We start from the raw sequence: 19,096 nt of genomic DNA, 5'->3' as shown, positions 1-19,096 counted from the left end.
GAGTGTGTAAAGTCAAGGATGGAGGCTGGTGCGCCTGTGGAGTCCAGTCTGGCCGCTATCATCAGTTTCACTTCTCCCTCTGTCAGCTATGATGTTGTCGGTCACTCATCCTTCTGCTCTGTAGGGTAAGTGGCATTTGGTGCCAAAATTAAGACACGCCAGACTGACTTCCAGATTGATTATATCCACCTGAAACCTATATTTAGAATCTGACTCTTGGAGTGCAATGGGGACTCGGAGCTCCCTTGGCCTGACCTCTCACCCGAGGAGTAGTCCTTCTTGCCCCATCCCCGACAAGTGGGTGGCCAGCCTCCGTCTGAGCACCTCTAGGAACCAGAGCCTGACACTTCCCCGGGCAGCCAGGCCTGCGTTTGCACAATCGGAATTCTTAGAAACGGCTTCTGTCTGTCGAGGTGAAATCTGAATTTGAGTAATGTTCACGAGTTGATGCAGGGTCTACTTTTTGGAACTCTGCAGAATGGACCTCGGTCTTGGTCTTGAGTGAGTTCATAAGTTGAAGGGAGGGAGCCTGACCAAGTGCAAGATAGTAACCAAGTGTGTCAAGAGCCGGAGCGCCATAAGAAGCATATGGCCCTTGGAGGAAGTGAGGCCCGAGTCGTGCTTTGGGAGCAGGCAGGCATCTGCGTGGCATCAGTGGGGGCAGGGCGCGGGGCAGGGGCCCTGCTGCCTTGTGCTTGTTCTCTGTAAACTGATAAGGGCGGAGCGCCATAGAAGAGCAGATGTGAGTCACGTTTTCTGTTTCGTTAGTGACATTCGGGCAGCCCTGTGCGCCCAGACAAAAAAGTCCCTGGCCCCATAGCTCGACTGCCTGTCTTGGGAGCGAACTTTTAGCAGGAATTTTGTGGGATTTCTCAGTTGTTATTTCTCTCTTCCCACTTTTTTTGGAAGAGTGCTTATTTTTTTAACTAACCATGTTTTTGTTTTGTTCTTACTAAGCAAATGCTGTTAGGTAGAGCACACTGCATCATTAAGGCATCATGGGAAAGATGTAGGGGCATATCAGTGTGGGCATCTTCCCCAGGAGGGAGGGCGTTTTAGGGGGAGGCCGACCTCGGATTCTGCCTGTAACCTCCGGTGCAGACTTCTCAACAAGCTCCATCGAGAACGCCCCCTTTGTTATGTCACAGGGTCCCTAAAATGAGCTGTGTTTTAGGTTTACTGTACCCACGACATACATGATCCCAAACCCTGGTGGCAGCAGAAATGCCAAAAAAGGCCTCCCCCCTCCTGGGGAGGGGGTTCCCAGATGCCCTTATGGGCTGTGAGGTGGGGGAGAGGGGGCACCTGGCTTGGGCTGTGCTGAGCACCTCCACTGGCCTCTCCCTCCTGGATGGGGTTATCGGGCCACCTGTCTTGCATCCCGACTTTCCTTCCAAGGGCATTGAGACCGCCTAGTCTCCAAGGGGCGAATTCGTTCTGGCCTTATTCACCAGCAGGCCTTAGTGAAGCGCTGGCTTTAAATATGGAGCAAAACCCCATCTCTTTCCCAGTATGGTGCCACGCTCACCCTGCAGGCCGGGGGAAGGGGCGGGGTGACGCTTGCACTGTCCCTGCCAGGCAGCCGGACACACCGGCTGCGCATCTGGCGGAGGCTGTCTGGGACTTTCATACTCCTTTGGAACCCTAAAACCTCACAGCTTGGAAAAGAAGAGTACCGCGCGGCCCTCTCGCCGGCACGCAGGTGCGGGCGGGGCGGGAGCGCAGCTGCGCTTGCGCAGTAATGCCCTGCCGGTCGCCGCCGCCGCCTGCGCCGAGGTTACTCTCGGTCAATGCTCGCGGGTAACCTCAGTGGCCAGGGACGATTGGCTGAGCGCCGGGCGCTGTTGCTAAGCGGGGGCAGAGGGTGTGGAACTCCTGGAGTCCCTGTGCTGCGGCCTCCCTGGGGTTGGTCTCTCCTTCCCCCGGGCTGGGGTCGCCCTGTGGACCCCGGGGAGTGCAGACCCTGTGATCTGTCTCAGGGCCATGGAACACCTGGGCCTTGAAAGTGCCGGAACTTTTCCTGTAGCCTAATTTTACTGCGAAAGATGCCTCTAAAGTGGTTCTGAGGGATGGAGATATTTTTAGTAGTACTCGTATTATTTTAAGTATGATTCGTATTATTTTGATGTCTCTCTGAGCATATTTGGGAGACTTCACTGGAATGGAAATAGCACGCAGACACTGGGGCCGTCCTAAGGAAGATGGCTGGCTGGCATCGCGGCTGGTTTCTGTGTCCCTGTAGCTTTCATCGGATGGGGGAGGCTTCACAATTTCCCAGACTTCTATTAATTTTTTAAAAACTTTTCATTACATTTATTGCAGTGACAGTGGTCAATAGGATCGTACAGCTCAGACTTCTGTTTGCAGCAGCAGGTCTCATCATGGGGGCAGGCAGGCGGAGCCCGTTTCCCAGGAGGCAGACAATGTCTGAATCCACTGCTCTTGTTTCGCTCTGTTTTGGGTTCACCGGGTGGGTGAAGGGACGGGAGGCAGGAGGGCCTCTTGGGTGGGGCCGAGCAGGTCGGTCAGGAAGCCACCGGCCCCTGTTCTTGTCCGAGGTCAGGGTTTAAAAATGTCCAGGGTGGCTTTGGAATCCTGGAATTCCCCCCAGGCGTCTGAATTGCGGACCCAGTCAGCCGGCTGGAATCCAGCCGAGAGGCGGCCCACGCCTGCGCGGTCACTCCCACCCTGAGTGTGCGTGTGCGTGTGCGGGTGGGGCGAGGAGAGGCCAGGCCAGGTGTGTTTTCTGTGGAATAGTTTTTGGTGACTCCACAGATGGGGTAAACATGATTTCTGCCACTCGGGCTGCATTCTAATAATGCCTAGAAGGCGTGGGACCACTCTGGTGGTCCCACACATCACCTCTCCCTGGGACCAGGGCCTTCTCTAGACTCCTGCCTTGCAGATCTGGTTCCTTTGGGCTTAATTCCTGCGAGTTACGAGAAGTTAAACACCATCATTTATATGCTTTTGGGTTCCTGAATAAAGGCAAGTCACCAGGGGCTAACAATTTTTTTTCACAGTCCTGGGTTTTGCTTGCTTATTTAATTATGGAAAAGACATTTTTATAAAGCTATGTGGAGATTATAGTTCTTAAGCAGCTGAGACTCGTTGAGCTGAAGGTGGAATACGGGAAGTTAGTTAGAGGTGGCGGCGGTGGGAAACTCGGACACGATAAGTTCCCTCTGTCCCTCTGAGGTTTTGTGGGTGAGGCCAGTGCAAACCTTTGCAAAAGGAAGGCAGTGCACAGGGTGACAGCTGAGGTGGCCTGTTACTAGGATCACCACGCGCGTCGCTAACAGAGGAACGTACTGTATACAGAAGTCCGGTTGAAAAGTGGGAGCCCTTACATTTGAGTTTCATATTTTATCAGAGTTCCCATTAAGACTTGTAGAGGAAGCTTGTGGGTTTCCTGTTTCTAAACTAAAGACCTACCTATCAGCTTGTCCGGAAAGTGGTTAGGTCCTAAATGGTGGGGCCTCCAGCCATATGTGTCCAGTCCTGCCCTTCCTTAAGTTGTCCCAGATGTGCCATGTGTGTCCTGGGCCAAACGACACGACCTTCCCTCGTCCCTAGTTTTTGTCTGGCTTACAGGAAGGGGGTGGCGGTTTTTATCTCGTCAGCTTCTCTCTTCCCAGGGGTGTTCTGTGTTCCTTGATTTTAGAACTGGATAGGTCTCTGTAATATAAATTTCAAAGTGCTTAGCCTGGCAGAAAGGGTTCAAGGAGAGCCCTTTACTCCCTGCCTGCCAGCCTCCTTTCTCTGCAGCCACTCCCCACGGGCTAGCCAGGTGGGCTGCCTGTTAAGAAAGGGGTTTGCTTTCAGGATTTGTGTGTTCTTGGCCTGTGCCACACCCTCTGCCCGGAGCCCACCTTACCTCCCGGGCCGGGGGAAGGAGCCTGCCTTCATTTGTCCCTACGTCTATGGCTAGGGTCCTTCCCAGGCACCTCCTTCTGAGCTTTTGAATGGGGACTGTATCAGTTACCCCTCGTCCCTATGGCACAGCCCAGAGTGGGGAGTGGCCGAGGGCCACTTACTGATACTGTAGTGGGCTCAGTGCATTTTAGTGTGTAGGTAGGTCACTGAAGGGTTGGATTTTGTGTCCTTGGTTTTATTAAGGATTTTACTGAGTAGTAATAATGATAATAATAACAATAGCCTGGTAAGTGGTTCTCTGTGAGAATTTCTGTACTGATCCTTCTCTCCTTCTCTAAGGCTTCCCAGGTTTCTTGGTCATGGCCACTATTAGGACCTCACCCCGGCATTTCAGAGATGTCAATGAATGGTTCTTCTTGAAGGCCATGCACTTTCCAGGCCCAGAGAGGCCGAGGTTTCGTTCTCTCTGGGAGGTCTTTCGAGACCTGCAGGTCACCACTGATGAGAGCTGCGTGGTTGAGACTATTTACATTGATGTGCCTTCTGTACATTTGCAGTCACTGCATGGAAATTTCCACACTGGGTCAAAGCTTTCACCACCTTCTACTTCAAGATTTGGCCCAGGAGGAAGGTTCAGGGAGGTCATCTCGGGAGGATGCGAGACGCATCAGGTGCCGTGCATTTCAGCCTTGTGGCCGGATGTTCACAGCTGGAGAGGAAGGATCTCGCACTGCCCACTGCTCCCACTGGCAGCCGCGGCGGGCCCGGTGGCCTCGCCGACGTTGGTGGCGGGCCACAGTCCCTTTGTGGCAGCAGCCTCACCGGGGCACGGATGCTGTTCTTGGAATTGCACATGTTTAATGTGAAACTTGTCAGGTTGTACTCTTGTAGAAAATGCTTTCTTTCCTTCTTGTGCAGTAATACTAAGTACGTGTGTAACAAGAAGGCGGTTAAGATGAATCAAACTGTGCATGGGGCTAAGTCACAATTTTCTTTTTTTCATTCTTTCTCTAGTGCTTTTAATCAAATGATTCCAGGCCCCAGCACCGTTGGCACTGTGTGCTCAGTGGGGGGAGGGCTGGGCTGGGAGTGCGGGCCCCCCCTGCTCTTAGGAGCTAGGAAACTGGGTGACTGACTCAACCTCCCTGTAAAAAGGGCTTATTGACAATGATAAAACCTGCGTTCTTGGATTAAATAACTTGGCACATATGAAGCACCGTGCCTGCCACGCGCTGCTTAATGGACAGCCCTTATGAATGATGTGATGTGTGATACAATGGCCTAGAATTGATGGGATGGATCGAAGCCTTTTAGTTGTCATTCTAAAAGTAAGTTTGGGGTAAAATCTTATGCTTTTAAAATGAAAGAAGTAGAATTACTTCATAGTCATGGTAAATGTTGGCCTCACCGAGTGACTCCTCGGTGCCGGGCATTGTTCCAAATGCCTCGTCCCGACAGGCCCCCGTGAAGGAGGAAGAGGGGACATGTGTGGGACTTGCCCAAAGTCACAGGGCTGTGTGCCTTGTCTTAGAGGGAGGGTGCTCATCCTGGGCTGCGAGGCACCCCGGTGTGGGCGAAAGAGGAGGTCGGTGGCCTGCCCTGCCCCACGGGGTCCCCAACAACCACATGGGGCATTGTTCCCGCACCACCAATGAGGAAACCGCGGCTGGAGAAGTGTAAGCAACAGGTTCCGAGTTCCTCCCAGGGCCACTAGGACCCCAGGATCAAGTGCAGATTGACTGACCTTCATGCTCCTCCTCTTTGCCCGTTGTCATGGGACACAGATCCAGTGACCACCCAGGCCCGGGGCCAGTTTTAGTGAACTCAAAACATGAAAATGTTTACTGCTCCCAGGCTGGTGCCTTAAAACGTTCTTTTCGGTGAGTTCGAGGCAGCATCGTGGGCGAGAACTCTGAGGAGTTGGGAGGGCTGAGCAGCGTGGAGGGCTGCAGCAGGTCTCATGACCCGGCCCAGGTGAAACCCGCCGCCCAGCTTCAGGGAGGGGAACAGCTGTGACGAGTGCACGCCGCACGTGCTCGCATGCAGCAGCTGAGCCCACTGGTGCCGTCCACGTGACTGAGGGCAGAGGTGGGCGGGGAGGGGTGAGTTCTGCTGCTTTGTCCCGTTGTCAGCACGGGGTTGGCGTGGGCAGAAGGAGGCGGGGCTTAGGGGTGTGGGGTGGCCGCTCCGGCTGTCTGCGGCCCAGCGAACAGGATGGCCATCTCTGGGAACGCTGTAATTCTGACATTTGCAGGCTCACGGGAGCACTGCCCATGTTCAAAAGTGACTGCCTTGCCCTGGCTGGTGCGCTCAGTTGGTTGGAGCGTCATCACATAGACCAAAAGTTCGAGGGTTCGATTCTTGGTCAGGGCACGTGCCCAGGTTGGGGGTTTGGTCCCAGTTGGGCACGTATGAGAGGCAACCCACCAATATTTCTCTCCCCATCTCTCTCTTTCCCTTACCCTCTCTGCAAAATCAATAAGCATGTCCTCTGGTGAGGATTAAAAAAAGAAAGCGACGGCCTCTCAGGACGCTGGGCCACCAGGTTTCATGCAAATGAGTGCAAAGTGGATGTTCTTCCGTCATCGTGACGTCAGTGAGCTCGCTGCACACGGAAACCATTCCTGCGGGGAGCCTGCAGCTCCGGAGGGCATTAGTAACTTCACACTGTTTCTTAAGGAGCTCCACTTTATTAAGAATGCCCCGTGCTGCTTGGTTACTTGCCTTACAAACACGCCTGTTACTGGAAGCACAGATAATGAGCTTCCATGTTTCTGAGAAACATGCGGCCAGTGTGTTAAGGTAGATCCTAGTGTGTTTTAAGCAAAATTATCAGAGCATGTGCCACTCTTACTAGTGTATTTTGACATTCTGAGCATCTATCAGGGGATATTGGCTCTTTAGCAAACTGCTCTGAGAGGGGAGGAGGGTGCTGTGGCAGTTGAGGGCACAGGGGGCTGATGTCCAGAACCGAATGGTAAGTCTAAGGACGGGATACATGCTAAGCGATGAGTCAGGTGAATTAGCCGCAGGAAGAATGCTGACCTTTTAGGGGCCGGTTCCCCTTCCCTAGCTCTGGTGTTGTTTCCCACCCCGCCCCCACACCCCCAGCTCCCCTCCGAGCTGATGGAGAGGGTGGCGGTGGTTGTTAGTTCACACCTCCAGAAGCCTTCATGACATGAGGCAATGGTCTCAAACCTGGGTGAGCACCAAGACGACCCCGAGGGCTTGTGAAACACAGGGGCTGGGCCCACCCAAGGGTCTGATTCAGCAGGCCCGGGGCAGGCGAGAGTTGGCATGTCCAGAAGTGCGCCGTGATGCTGACCTTGCTGGTTGACCTTGATGGGACCCCACTCACCCCGAGAACTGCTGAGCTAGAGCAGAGAGGAACAGATGGCCACCTGAAAGCCACACCTGGCCCTTTAAAGCTGGTGCCAAGCGCTCCTACGTGCCCGTCAGTAAATGAGTGGATCAAAGCACTGTGGCACATTTACACAGTGGAATGCTATGCAGCAGAAAGGAAGAAGGAGCTCCTGCCTTTGGGACAGCATAGTTGGAACTGGAGGGCGTTAGGCTATGTGACATAAGCCAATTGGTGAAAGACAAATACCGTATGATCTCACTTATAAGAGGAATCGAATGAACAAAATAAATTAACGAGCAAAATAGAACCACAGTCATGGAAACATGGAACAGACTGACAGCGACCAGAGGAGAGGGGGTAGGGGGATAAGGGTGGAAAGAAAGGGAAAGGGCCAGTCAAAGAACATGTATGAACGACCCACGGACACAGACAGCAGTGTGGGGACTGCCTGTGAGAGCAGGGGGTGGGCAGGGTGGAGGAGGGAAAGGGGGAAGAATTGGGACAACTGTAATAGAGCAACAATCATAATTGTTTTTAAAAGCTAGAGCAGGAAATGACCTTGCCAGCCTCTTGGGGAGGATGGAGGGGGGTGGTCCAGGCTCGGGGTCTCAGGATCTCTGCAGCGCACGGTCAGCTTCCCTGGGGCTGGGGTGGGAGTGGGGGCGGTGGTGGGGCGAGGACACAGGCACTGCTTTGTGCGGAATGCAGGGCCAGGCGCTGGCCTCCTGAGCCCCCTGTGCCCTTAGGGAGCCTGTCAGCCCTCTCCCCTCCACAGGGACCCGGGGGAAAGCTTGCTGTCCCCTGGGACATCTCTGTGGTCACAGCAGGCTTCCAGATGCTGGATAACAGGGCAGGAATGCCTAGATTCTGCAGTTTCTGTTCTTATTTAAGAGAGCGCAGCCTGTATTTGTATCTTAATCTGACCTGAGCACTGTGTTTCAGATAGTTTGTGTGTGTGTGTGTGTGTGTTTATTTATACTTGCTGGTGGCAATATCACCTGTGTGGGGTAAAGAAGATAAGGTTTCTTTCTGCTTCTTTGTAAAACCTATTCAAGCCCCAAAGAAAGCTTTTTGAACTCTAGCACCGACTTGTCCACCTGCCAGCTCCTCTGTGAAATCTGGTACGCAGACTGGTGTGAAGGGGCAGGCGTGATCCCAGGATGCAGCGCTGTGCAGACAGACAGGGCGGCCGAAAACCGAGAGGTCTAATCTGGTCATTTCTTTTCTTGTCTGCAAACCCTCCTTGTCCCTGGCTAGAAGAAACATTGCTCTCTTCTGGCTAACACGTCACTGGAAGTGGCAAAGTCCTTGGCAGAGGCTGGAGTGTGGGGTGGACCTGGGGTGGAGAGAGTGTGGCCGGAGCAGACGCGGGGCTCACAGGTGTTCAGGACGGGCAACCCAGACCCTGAGCGGCCCCTCTCCCCTCGGGTGCCAGGTTCCAGCAGGAACCCACCTGGGCTGCTCTCTCAGTATTTGGGACTGTACTTGACCCTGACAGAATGAGGTCGCCCTGGCCCCAATCCTCTGCACCAACAGATAAGAAACTAGATAAGGCAGTTGACACAGATATAGCTTTGCCAATAAATCAGTGTATCTAAAACACCTCAAAATTTGGCCCTGGCTGGAGTGGCTCAGTTGGTTGGAGCATCCTCCAATGGTTGAGGGTTCGATCCTCGGTCAGGGCAGCCAGGTGACACGTCTGTCTGTCTGTCTGTCTTTCACCCTCCCACCCCAAAGCAATGAAAAAAATGTCCTTGGGTGAAGATAAAAGAAATAACTGGTGTCGTAGTTTCGATTCCCAGTCAGGGCACATGCTTGGGTTGCAGGCCACAGCCCCCAGCAACCGCACATTGATGTTTCTCTCTCTCTCTCTCTCTCTCTCTCTCTCCCTCCCTTCCCTCTCTAAAAATAAAAAAAAAAGTCTTTAAAAAAAAATAAAAGAAATAACTGTGCGGTCCCCACTGTCTTTTTGGTAAAGAACTTCAACCGCTTCCTCGTCTCACAGCTGGCAGATTCTGAGTCACAGGGGTCATAGTTCATGAATTTTAAGAATGACACTTGGAACGCAGAGGGGTCCTAATGGCTGGAGCGTGGACCGGCCGCGTGAGGGCTTCTCGCCTCCATGCGGAGGGGCGGGGCTGTTTACGTGGCGTCTGTTTTTCTATCACAAAATAACCGACTCCCACAAAAAGCTTGGGAAATACCTGCTTTTTTGAGCTGACAGTGACCTTCACCCTGGGGGAAGCACTTTCACACGCAGAATAACCATAAACAGAGAAAGCCCCCAGCTGGCTGATTAGACTTGAGGTTCAGGAGGTTGTTGACCTGGCCGAGTCTTACCAGGAACAACAGCCTGTAGAAACCAGAGTGTGAACTTCACCACTTCCTGAGTCACTGGCGGAGGGTGGCCTCCAAGTAAGAAGACTCTGTGCGTGGCGGGTCCTGGGTCCCCCATCGTTGCCCCAGCTCTGTGCCCCAAGTGGCCCCTGCGGTGCAGGCCCGTGTTAGGGTCCGAGCGTCCGGAGTAGAGAGCTGCGCTCCCTGCACCTGTGTTCCCGGGGCTGCCTCCGGCCTCTCCAGGGAATTCTGGACCCCGTGCTGGGTGCCCGAGTGTGTAGGGTGAGGCAAACTTGCGGGTCAGAGGGCTTTTGAAAGTCCGTACATGAAAGGACCAGAGAAAATGGGGTTTTACGTAACAACGTAGGCCTTTCCACTGGCTTGTGAGGAAGCTGTGGGGCTGGGGATTTTGTGGTCCTGAAAGTTATAAAGGAACCAGGATATGGCACTCTTCTCCTGTTGATTTAAGTTCAGTCCAAATAAAGGGCTTCGCAAATGCGGGAAACGGAGTATGTGGGCCCCAACTTGCTTCACGAAACTGCTTGGACAAAGCGCTGCCCTGGAGGGCGGGGCCCTTTCCTCTGCAAGCCGTGGTTTGCAGAGAACCCTGCTGTTAGCCCAGGCGACAGGAAGACCGCAGGTGGCATGGCAGACACATAGACTGAAGCCGGGCCCCCTTGTGTGAGGGGGGCGGGGTGAGGCCCAGGAGGCTGGGTGCAAGAACAGGAGTCCCGTTACAGGCAAAGGAGGGAGAGCCGCTCGGGGCTGGCCCTAGGCCAGCTGGGTGGGTGAGGCGTTCGCCGGGCCGACCTGTGGGGGAACCAGGCCACTCGAGCATTTACCTGTTTGTTCCTCAGTCCCACCCTTTCTCGAAGGCACCTGCACGTCTGTGTGTCTCGGTGGAGCTCTGACGTCTGAGCAGATGGGGCAGCATGAGACGTCCTGAAGTTAGATCAGGGACAGCGGCCCTCGCTCCACAGAACATGCCAGAGAGGCCAGGGTGGGTGGGGGGTACCCGCGGCTGCTCTGGGCAGGCGAGGGAGGTGGATCGGCGACACCATGGGTGCCACTGTCATCTTCCAGGTCTGGGAGATGGCAGCAGCTAAATTTGCCATCCAAGCAGCTCAAGGGAATAAATGCAGGGATTTTTACAGAACCTGCATGTGTACATCTAAGGCAGTTTCTTAAGGGGAAGAAATAGTCATCGACGGATGTAAAATAGCTTTGCTGGAGGTACCGGCAAACACGAAAGCCGTTCTGATAGACTACCGGCCAGTGAGTATTTCCATCCAGTGACCTCAGCTCGGGACAGGCGAGTGGACGGCGCTGCCGGGGCGCAGAGGCCGCCCCCGTCCGCCGCAGCGCTTCCTCCTGGAGATAAAGGGGTGAAACGTAACCCCGGAACCTTTTAGTTTCTTCTGCGTCATCTTGCCTTGCAGAAAGCCTGACAGGTCGTTTCAGGAATCAATGGCAGACGCAGACATGTGCACCTGTATGTCTATATACAAGCAGGACAACTCTATTTACATGTGAGTGTTTCCTAAAGTTAGGGAGAGCCCTCCAGGGTTCGTGTAGTCCACTCTTCTCATTTTGTAGATTAGAAGTCAGGGCCCAGGGTTTTTTGTTCAAGACAAACCGGATTTTGACACCAGATCTTGTTTTTCCCATATCTAAATTCATACCTAATATGCACATACTTATTTTATTCTTTTTTTTTAAGATTTTATTTATTTTTAGAGAGGGAAGGGAGGGAGAAAGAGAAAGAGAGAGAGAAACATCAATGTGCAGTTGCTGGGGGTCATGGCCTGCAACCCAGGCATGTGCCCTGACTGGGAATCGAACCTGCAACACTTTGGTTTGCAGCCCGCGCTCAATCCACTGAGCTACACCAGCCAGGGCACTTATTTTATTCTGAACAGGAAGGTGGTGTCTTTAATTCTGTTCTCAATACTAAAGCTCTGTGTAACCAGATCAGGGTAAATTTTTTTTAAAAGGCAAAACATTACCATTACAATAAAGCCACAAGATTGTAAACTTGACCGTGATTTAAAAACTGTGTCAGGGAATAGCTATCATTCATTTCTTACTGAGGTAAGAAACGGTAGCTATTTTGAACTTTTGAGAAATAATTTCTAACCGACTCTTTTTCTATTTCTTGGTGAGTTTGCTCCTTTCTCAGTAATTCTCGTAGTAGAAAATGTTTGAACTTTCCCCCCATTTTCATTACGAGGGACAAAGGCTCGTACTGGGCTAGGATTTGGGGGAGTCTGGCACCTCTGGCCACGTTCTGCAGGCTGGGGCTGTGGGGTTGTCTGATCTGCGGTTGAACGTCCCCTCTGTGAGAGGAGGGGTCCCGATGAGGACACGGACAGGCAGGGTGTGAAACTCTACCTCCAGCCCCTGGCTGATGGGTGCAGGGACCGCAGAGAGGGAAAGAGGGGAACATGGTGGGGGGGGGGGCTGTGAAGTGGACAGCTCTCTGGCTGTCCCTGCTGAAGACCAGGCCTCTCTGTGGCACTGGGGGCCCCTCGTCTGCGATGAGACTCCCCATGAGGCCCAGAGGAGGGGCTTTTGATGTGGTCCGGCCTCCTCGGTGCGCGCTCAGGTGAGAGGGCAAAGCCAGGGTCAGGACCCCTTTGTGGCCTCCGCCTGCAGAGCTCCGCTCCACTTGGTGACTCGTTTGTGACAATGACTTCTTCGGCACATTCACCCCAGCGATCAGCCCAGCATCGATGTTTGCACAAGCACGACACGAGCCTGCTTCTCAGGGGGCACCCACGCTAGCTGCCCCCGCTCAGCCCCCACAGGGAGACCACAGCCTTTGGTGGCTGCAGCCCATGAACCAAAGCCATGACTGACCCCGGTGTCACTTTAGAAACTGCCGCCCCTTCCCACAGCAGCTCCCTAAGGGAAGCCCGGGTGAGCCAGCCGCTCGCTGCTGGAGTTAGAGGGACAGGCTGCTTATTATTTTCTGTGGGTCCCCAGAACCGGGCGTCGCGGTTCCCAGGGGGCCCGGTGTGCTGCGAGCTGCTCCGAAACGCGTCTGCTCCAGCCCCTGTCATTGGGCAGCCAGCGGCGGCGGGGGACAGCGGTGGTTCTATAACAAGGAGCATGGGGAGCAGCGTGTGGGTCGGAGGGTGTACTTCTCCTCACGACTGTAAGGGAAGGTGACGCCTTAGATATCAGACAGAGGGGACCTGTGCAGCGCGGGGCTTGGGTCTGCCCTGGATGGCAGACGCCTGGGCACACGCTGGCAAGAATTTCTTTCTTTCCTTTTTTTTTTGACTTGAGAATGTTTCAGGGAAAGAAGAGGAGGCTGAAGGGCGAGGGACGACTGGATGGGTTAAGAGCTCTGTGGATGCACACAGGACATCCGGGCCTCAGCTTTCGGGTCACCTCGCCGCACCCACACTGGGAGCCGCTCTGCCTGCACTCAGGCGGCAGCCTCGGCCTTCGGCGACCGAGGGGATTCCGCTCTGGGGGAAGGAAAGGCGTGTGCTTTCTCCCAGTCCTCTGTCAGACGTTTCCCGCAGCAGTGGACTGAATGCATGCTCCTGAGCTGAACTGGCCACAGGGGTTGATGGGAAGGGGACTGGGTGGGGGAGGGGCTGCCCAGGCTGGCAGAGGCTCGCGGGCGGCGGGGTGCAAGGGCCAGCTCTGGAGATGAGCAGCAGTGGTCGGGGGAATGCTGGCTCCTCTGCTGAGCCGGTGGGTGGCCTTGGGCAGGTCGTCAACCCTCTCTGAGCCCTTGTTTCTCATCTGCAAAATATGGAGAAGAACCTGGTCCCCAGCTTGCTGAGAGGCATGTGGGGGAAATGTGGGCAAAGCTGGCACGTTTCTGCCGTGTATCCCACAGGATCCCGTCCAGAGCCGGCGGGACTGTCCTCAAGGGCACAGTTCCACAGATGAGAGAATCTGCACCCCTACCCAACCGAACCTAAGCTGCTGTGTGTCCCCAGAACCTTGGGGGTATCAATAGGCACCATTTCCCTTTAAGGCACTGCTAGCGCACATGGGACGTGCCGATGGTCAGTCGTCCCATTTCTCCGGGACTTCCTGGCACAAGTTCAGGACTAGAGTCAGCTCACCCCGGGCGAGGTCATAGGGCAAGCGGCAGGCTCCCGGGATTATTGGGGCGCAGTTTCCCATCTAAGGAGTGTTCCGCAGGCACAAGAGTGTTGTCTTCACTTTCTTCTGAGGGAAGAAAATAACTTTTTTCCCCTTTGGGAAAAATACAGTCCTCTGTCTAAAAGTCAACGCCCCTGGGGTTATGCTTAAGATTCCAAAGCGATTACCCACGGGCGTGGTGGGAGGGGCTTCCCAGGGCCCTCACCCCCCATTTCTGACCTGGGGGGCTGGCTCTCAAGGAAGTTCAGTTTGGGGGAGTGTCTAACTTCGCATGCACTCACAATGTGTGCATTTCTCTCTCTGTATGCCCGACGTCAGTGACATTTGCCTCAGACAGGAGTCACTCTGAAGTGTATAGAATGCTCATTTTGCTTGAGATTATGTAAGGGGTTTATGGGTGACTTTTGCACATCCATGCAGGGATACCCGGGGCCCCTCCAAAATGCACTGCACAGTAGTTCTCGACCCTGTGGGCTGGCCTCGGGGACCGCCTGAAGAGCTGAGCTGCCAGGGCCTCCTGGGACCTTCTTGCTGACCCAGCACTCGCTGGTCTGAAGCCCAAGGGGCCTGTCGGAGGCCATGGCTCAGAAAGAAGCTCCAGCCCAATGGTGGCGCCCGAGACGGTGGCCGTGACTCTGAATTCACTTGTGCAAAGAGTTCACCTTCTGTGTGTGAATTCCATAAACTTTTTTTAAGTGACCACTGCATGCCTAGTCCCGTTCTACCCATGGGACGTGGTGATTCGGGAGACAGTTCTGGTCACATCATTGTGGAGCGGACGCCCTGGGGCCTCTAGGGGCAAAAGTAAGGAGAGCTAGGAGGAAAACGAGGTGTGCGTGGGGTGACTAGCACGTGTCCTGGCTCGTGCCGGGCACTCAGCCTGTGGCCGGCGGGCTGGCCTTTAGGAGGAGAGGTCTCACAGGACATCTCCTGTATTCCCGCCCTTACAGAGCCTCAGGAGCCTCAGGAGCCTCAGGTCACTGAGATTCAGGGCGGCCCTTCCCGGCCCTGCAGATGTCACACCCATGTGCTCCCCGCCTTTCCGTGTCACCCTGGGAACCGCTGTCCCCTCTGGGGCATGAGTCATCAGCCTCAGGAGGCCTCATAGCTCACTTGACTGGACAGCCGATCTGTTTAGCCCCAGGGCTCAGGGACAAACTCTCTGTCCCAGTCTGGTGGCCGTAGGGGAGGAGACCACGGTCTGTCCCCCACTCTGCCGGCCTTTGCCCTGGCAAGGGCCGGATGCTCCCCCGGCTGCCACACCCGTGGCTGTTCCTGGCTTCCCGGCTACGGGCATCCCAGCCTGTGACCTTCCTGCAGCCACTATTGTTATCTGTGTCCCAGCGTGGACCCCAGCCCCGAGGGCCGGCGCCAGGTGACGTCAGAGCGAGAGCAGTGCCTGTGGGCTCTGCCCGGAGGGAGCAGCTTCCCGGAGTCCCAGCAGCGAGGCTGCTTTCCGGCCGTCACGACCCCTGTGCAGGCTGCACGTGGCCTCCAAGTGGCCAGTGGCTATCTGCGTAAGGCATCTGCCGCGTCAGGCAGCTCCAGGTTTACGAGGGACCCGCTGGGGATCAACCTTGAACTTTGAGCAGGAACAGCCTGTAGGGCGTTTGCTTGGGAGTAACCCTGCTCTGGGCCTGAACCCACGAGAGGCCGCTAACGAGCCGATGTCTGGCACGCCTGGCATTGAACACTCCCTCCGTGATGTCAGGCGGGTCCCCTGTGGCCCCGGTCCCAGAGCTCAGGGCCAACACAGCTCCATCCTGCTTCAGGGGCTGCTGCACTGGCAGCTTGACCTTGCAGGGGAGAGGGCTCTGCTGCCCCAAGGCCCTTCTGTCTGTCTGTCCACCGAAGGGCTGACGCAGTCCTCCGGGACCCCCGTGGGCCCCCGTCAATGCTCACCGGCCGGTGTTTGCTGACCTCGCGTCATGGACGTGCCGGCGGCAGGCGCCTGGCTCACGGGCAGTTCTGTGCTGCTCTGCTCAACTCCCTCCCTTTGTTCTCTGCCCCTCTCCCCCCGGGACGACCCTCACGGCCCTCCCCAAGCGGCTGTCACTCTCCGTAATGAGCCAGATCTCAGAGCCGCGGGCTTCCTGCCTTTGTTTCCGCTTCTCTCTGCCTGACTAAACAAGGCCTTGGGGACTCCTCATCTCAACCAAGGTGGCACCTGGTGACAGGTTGGGGGTTCAGGCGTCTTGTCTGGGAGACACAGGAGTGCTCCAGACCCTGGCTGGGGCTTGAAAGCACAGACCGGTTTGGGGTCGGGAATGGGGGGCACCCCGCCTCGGCCTGGGGAGCCAGCGGGCTCTGGTGGGGTGCCCGCCTCCCCTTCCCATCAGGCCCCGCCCCCTCGTGCAGCAGCTGAAACATGGCGTTTGCGCGGCCCTGGTCATTCAGGGGTGCGCTCTGGGGCTGTTGCTCAGGAGCCGGGAACTCTTTCTGAATTAGGCGTCTTTGTGCACAAACCCCATTTCTTCTGTTTTATTCTTTATCGCACATCTGAACAGTGTACTCAGAAAAACCCCAGAACCCCGAGTGGCGCTGCTCGGGATGCGTAGATAATTGTGTTTTTACGGAGCGCTGGGGTGGAGACTTGGCAGAAATTGCAAAGCAATTTGGTGTGGCCCCCGAATGACAAACTTCTAATTATAAATTAATTAATAGAGAGCAATGATTTATGAATAAATCCTACATGAATAATTTATATTTGTATAAATTATAAATAAAAATTCACAAAAGAAATAATACATTAGTCGTGTGGTTACCCATCGTGGGGGCCTGGGGCAGGATCTGCTCGGGCTGGCTGTGGGGGCCAGGACGCGTCCCCTGGGCCCCGGACACCCGCGTCCTCATTCTGAAAGGAGCATGGTGGAGCCCTCGTACCCTGGATAGTGTGTGTGAGAGCGCCTCGCACGGTCCCGTGGCCGGGTGCACCGGCGTGCCATGCACTCGTCTGTGCGGCACCGGGCATGAGACCGGCCGGTCCTGCGACGGTCGGTAAGTGAACGCCCTCTGCTGTTTTGCAGGGTACAAGACCCTCCTGAAAGGCATTTCCGGGAAATTCAACAGCGGGGAGCTGGTGGCCATCATGGGCCCTTCCGGGGCCGGGAAGTCCACGCTCATGAACATCCTGGCCGGGTACAGGTGAGCGCCCCCCCCCGCCCCCCGCCCCCTGAGGAGAACCAGGTCCTCGCCGGCTGTGGCATCGTGACAACAGTACGGATGGCGAAGCCGCTTCCGTCCGTCCCGCCTCTTCTTACGGTTCCCCTGCAGAGGCTCCAGTGAAGTCAGGGGATGGCGGTGGGGGCAGGAGGGGGGGGCAGGTAGACTTAGGAGGCTTTGAGTCTGTGCAGGAAACAGCCCAGGGAAGCAAGTGGCGTTGAAAGCATCAAAAGGCAGCTCCTGGTCACTGCACCACAGGGTGGAAGTGGACGCTGCACACTTAGCACTGGGGGGGGTGGGCGGCCGTGGGACAGAATGGCTGGGGTCCCCGCCGCCTCTCCGGCTGAGCCGAGGCGCCCAGGAGAGCCTTGGACGGTGGAGATGCGCGTGGGTCTGGGAGATAGGGGGTGAGTGCGTGTGGCTCGCCGGGCTGTGCCCCCCGTTTCCCAGCACACATCGGGTGCCCCAACCCGTCCACTGTGGGCACAGAGAACAGCATTCCCGGTGGAGAAGGGCCAGGCACTTGGCTGAGTGGGTCCAGGGCACTGGCCCCCTCCTTTTTGAGCCATGTGAGCCCAGGGACCCTGCTGTGTTCCCTCCCTGTCAGCGTCAGAGCCGGACCCTCAGGAGCTTGTTCTGATGTAGCAGCCACACGCCCGGCTGCAGTGTAGCCTGGGCTACCCACAGGACTGCTCAGAAGCCCATCTTAGAACCCCCCCGAAAAGCCAGGGGTGTACCTGTGACCTTGTGGCTATGTGTAGGAGCATGCACATGTATCTCTGCTTGTTTATGGGCACTTGTTACAAACATGCCCTCCCCTGTCTGTGCTGGGCATTTGCTCTGTGCGGTTCCTCCCTGTGAGTGCGGGGGCTGCCTCGGGTCTCCATCCTTCCTGCCCCGGGAGGGTGCTGCTGGGAGGGGCTGCCTCTGTGCCGGGCCCTCTGGGGCGGAGGAGCAGGGGCTGGGCTGACGAGTCCCCTCCTGTTCCTGCAGGGAGACCGGCATGAAGGGGGCCATCCTCATCAACGGCATGCCGCGGGACCTGCGCTGCTTCCGGAAGGTGTCCTGCTACATCATGCAGGACGACATGCTGCTGCCGCACCTCACCGTGCAGGAAGCCATGATGGTGAGCTACCTCCCTCCCCTCCAGCGCCCAGTGTGGGGCAGGGGCTCAGCCAGGCCCCTCCCTCCAGTGACGTGCTGACGCCAGCCGAGCTGTTTGGACAGCTTCAGGAAAACACACCTCTAGACCCCTGGGTTGTCATAGACCCTGGATGGCAAAGTCCAGGTCAGATTCCTGAGGAAGTTACTGACCCGATTGATGTGGGTGATTCCTTCCGAGGCGACCACAGTCCTACCCCCTCGGGCCCGAGGGTCTGCCCTTCCTATCCGCTGCCCTGCAGTCATTTGTGGCTTTGGACCTGAGTTCCAGTCAGCCTGGTGCCAAGTCAGGGCCCGAAGGCCTCATCCTCTGCTGACTCGCCTGCCTGCCAGGTGGGGGAGTGGAGCCAGCATTTGCTGCCAGGCCCTACACGCACGTACACAGCCGACAGCCACCAGACACGCAGTCTTGCAAAAGCACAGGGCAAGGGCAGCCTCCAGGCTCAGCTGCTAGCCCAGGGCGTCCTGTACTCTGGGGTCCAGGACGGCCGGCCGGGCCACCGTGCTCTTTGAACAGACCCCAACCCAGCCAAGTGCCCTGCCCTGGGGCCGCTCTTTAAAGAGGCCCAGCCCACGCCAATAGGGACCACACGGACCCAGCTCTGGGTAGCAGGAGCCACTACAGTGTCTCCCACGGAGAAGAGATGGGAAGGTTGCTCGGCCGCCCTTCGCTCACCATGGTGTGTTTTGTGGAGAGGCTGCTCGGCTCCCTGCTTTGCCCTCGCCCACCGTACGAGACGGGGCTCCAGGCCGCTCTGGGCCGTGACGCCGTGTCCTCTGCCTGTCTGCCTTGCGCCCTGGGTCAGTGGGTGGGCTTCGCCTTGGCTCCCAGCCTGCACAGGTCGCACCCTGCGCTTGTCATTGGGACTGAGCGGAGCTTCCTCCTCTCCGGCATCCCAGGGCGGCGGCCGCTGGCCTTGCATCCCGAGGGCAGTTGTTCCCAGGGGATCTCAGCGAAGGGAAGCAGGCTAAGGCATCAGATATGTGACCTGCGCCCTAACCTGCTTTGTGCACACACGGAAAGGAGGGCCCCGTGGGCTTGCTCCTGGCATCGTCCCTGGTGCTCGG

At 56.2% G+C, this 19,096-nt stretch overlaps 1 protein-coding gene across 3 annotated transcripts in view; it reads left to right on the top strand.

The window, feature by feature from the left end:
- The window catches only part of ABCG1 (ATP binding cassette subfamily G member 1), a 54,885-nt gene that overhangs the window by 22,542 nt on the left and 13,247 nt on the right, over positions 1-19,096 (top strand). For all 3 annotated transcript variants that reach the window (XM_045852511.1, XM_045852510.1, XM_045852509.1), the window contains 2 exons: positions 16,732-16,849; positions 17,861-17,993. In XM_045852511.1, the coding sequence (XP_045708467.1) occupies positions 16,732-16,849; positions 17,861-17,993 (251 nt within the window). The remainder of the gene's footprint in view (positions 1-16,731; positions 16,850-17,860; positions 17,994-19,096) is intronic.

This window comes from Phyllostomus hastatus, unplaced genomic scaffold (genome assembly GCF_019186645.2).
Source record: "Phyllostomus hastatus isolate PE091 unplaced genomic scaffold, TTU_PhHast_1.1 phas_contig_948, whole genome shotgun sequence".
Lineage (NCBI taxonomy): Eukaryota > Metazoa > Chordata > Mammalia > Chiroptera > Phyllostomidae > Phyllostomus > Phyllostomus hastatus.
This window is presented reverse-complemented; position numbering and strand designations above follow the sequence as displayed.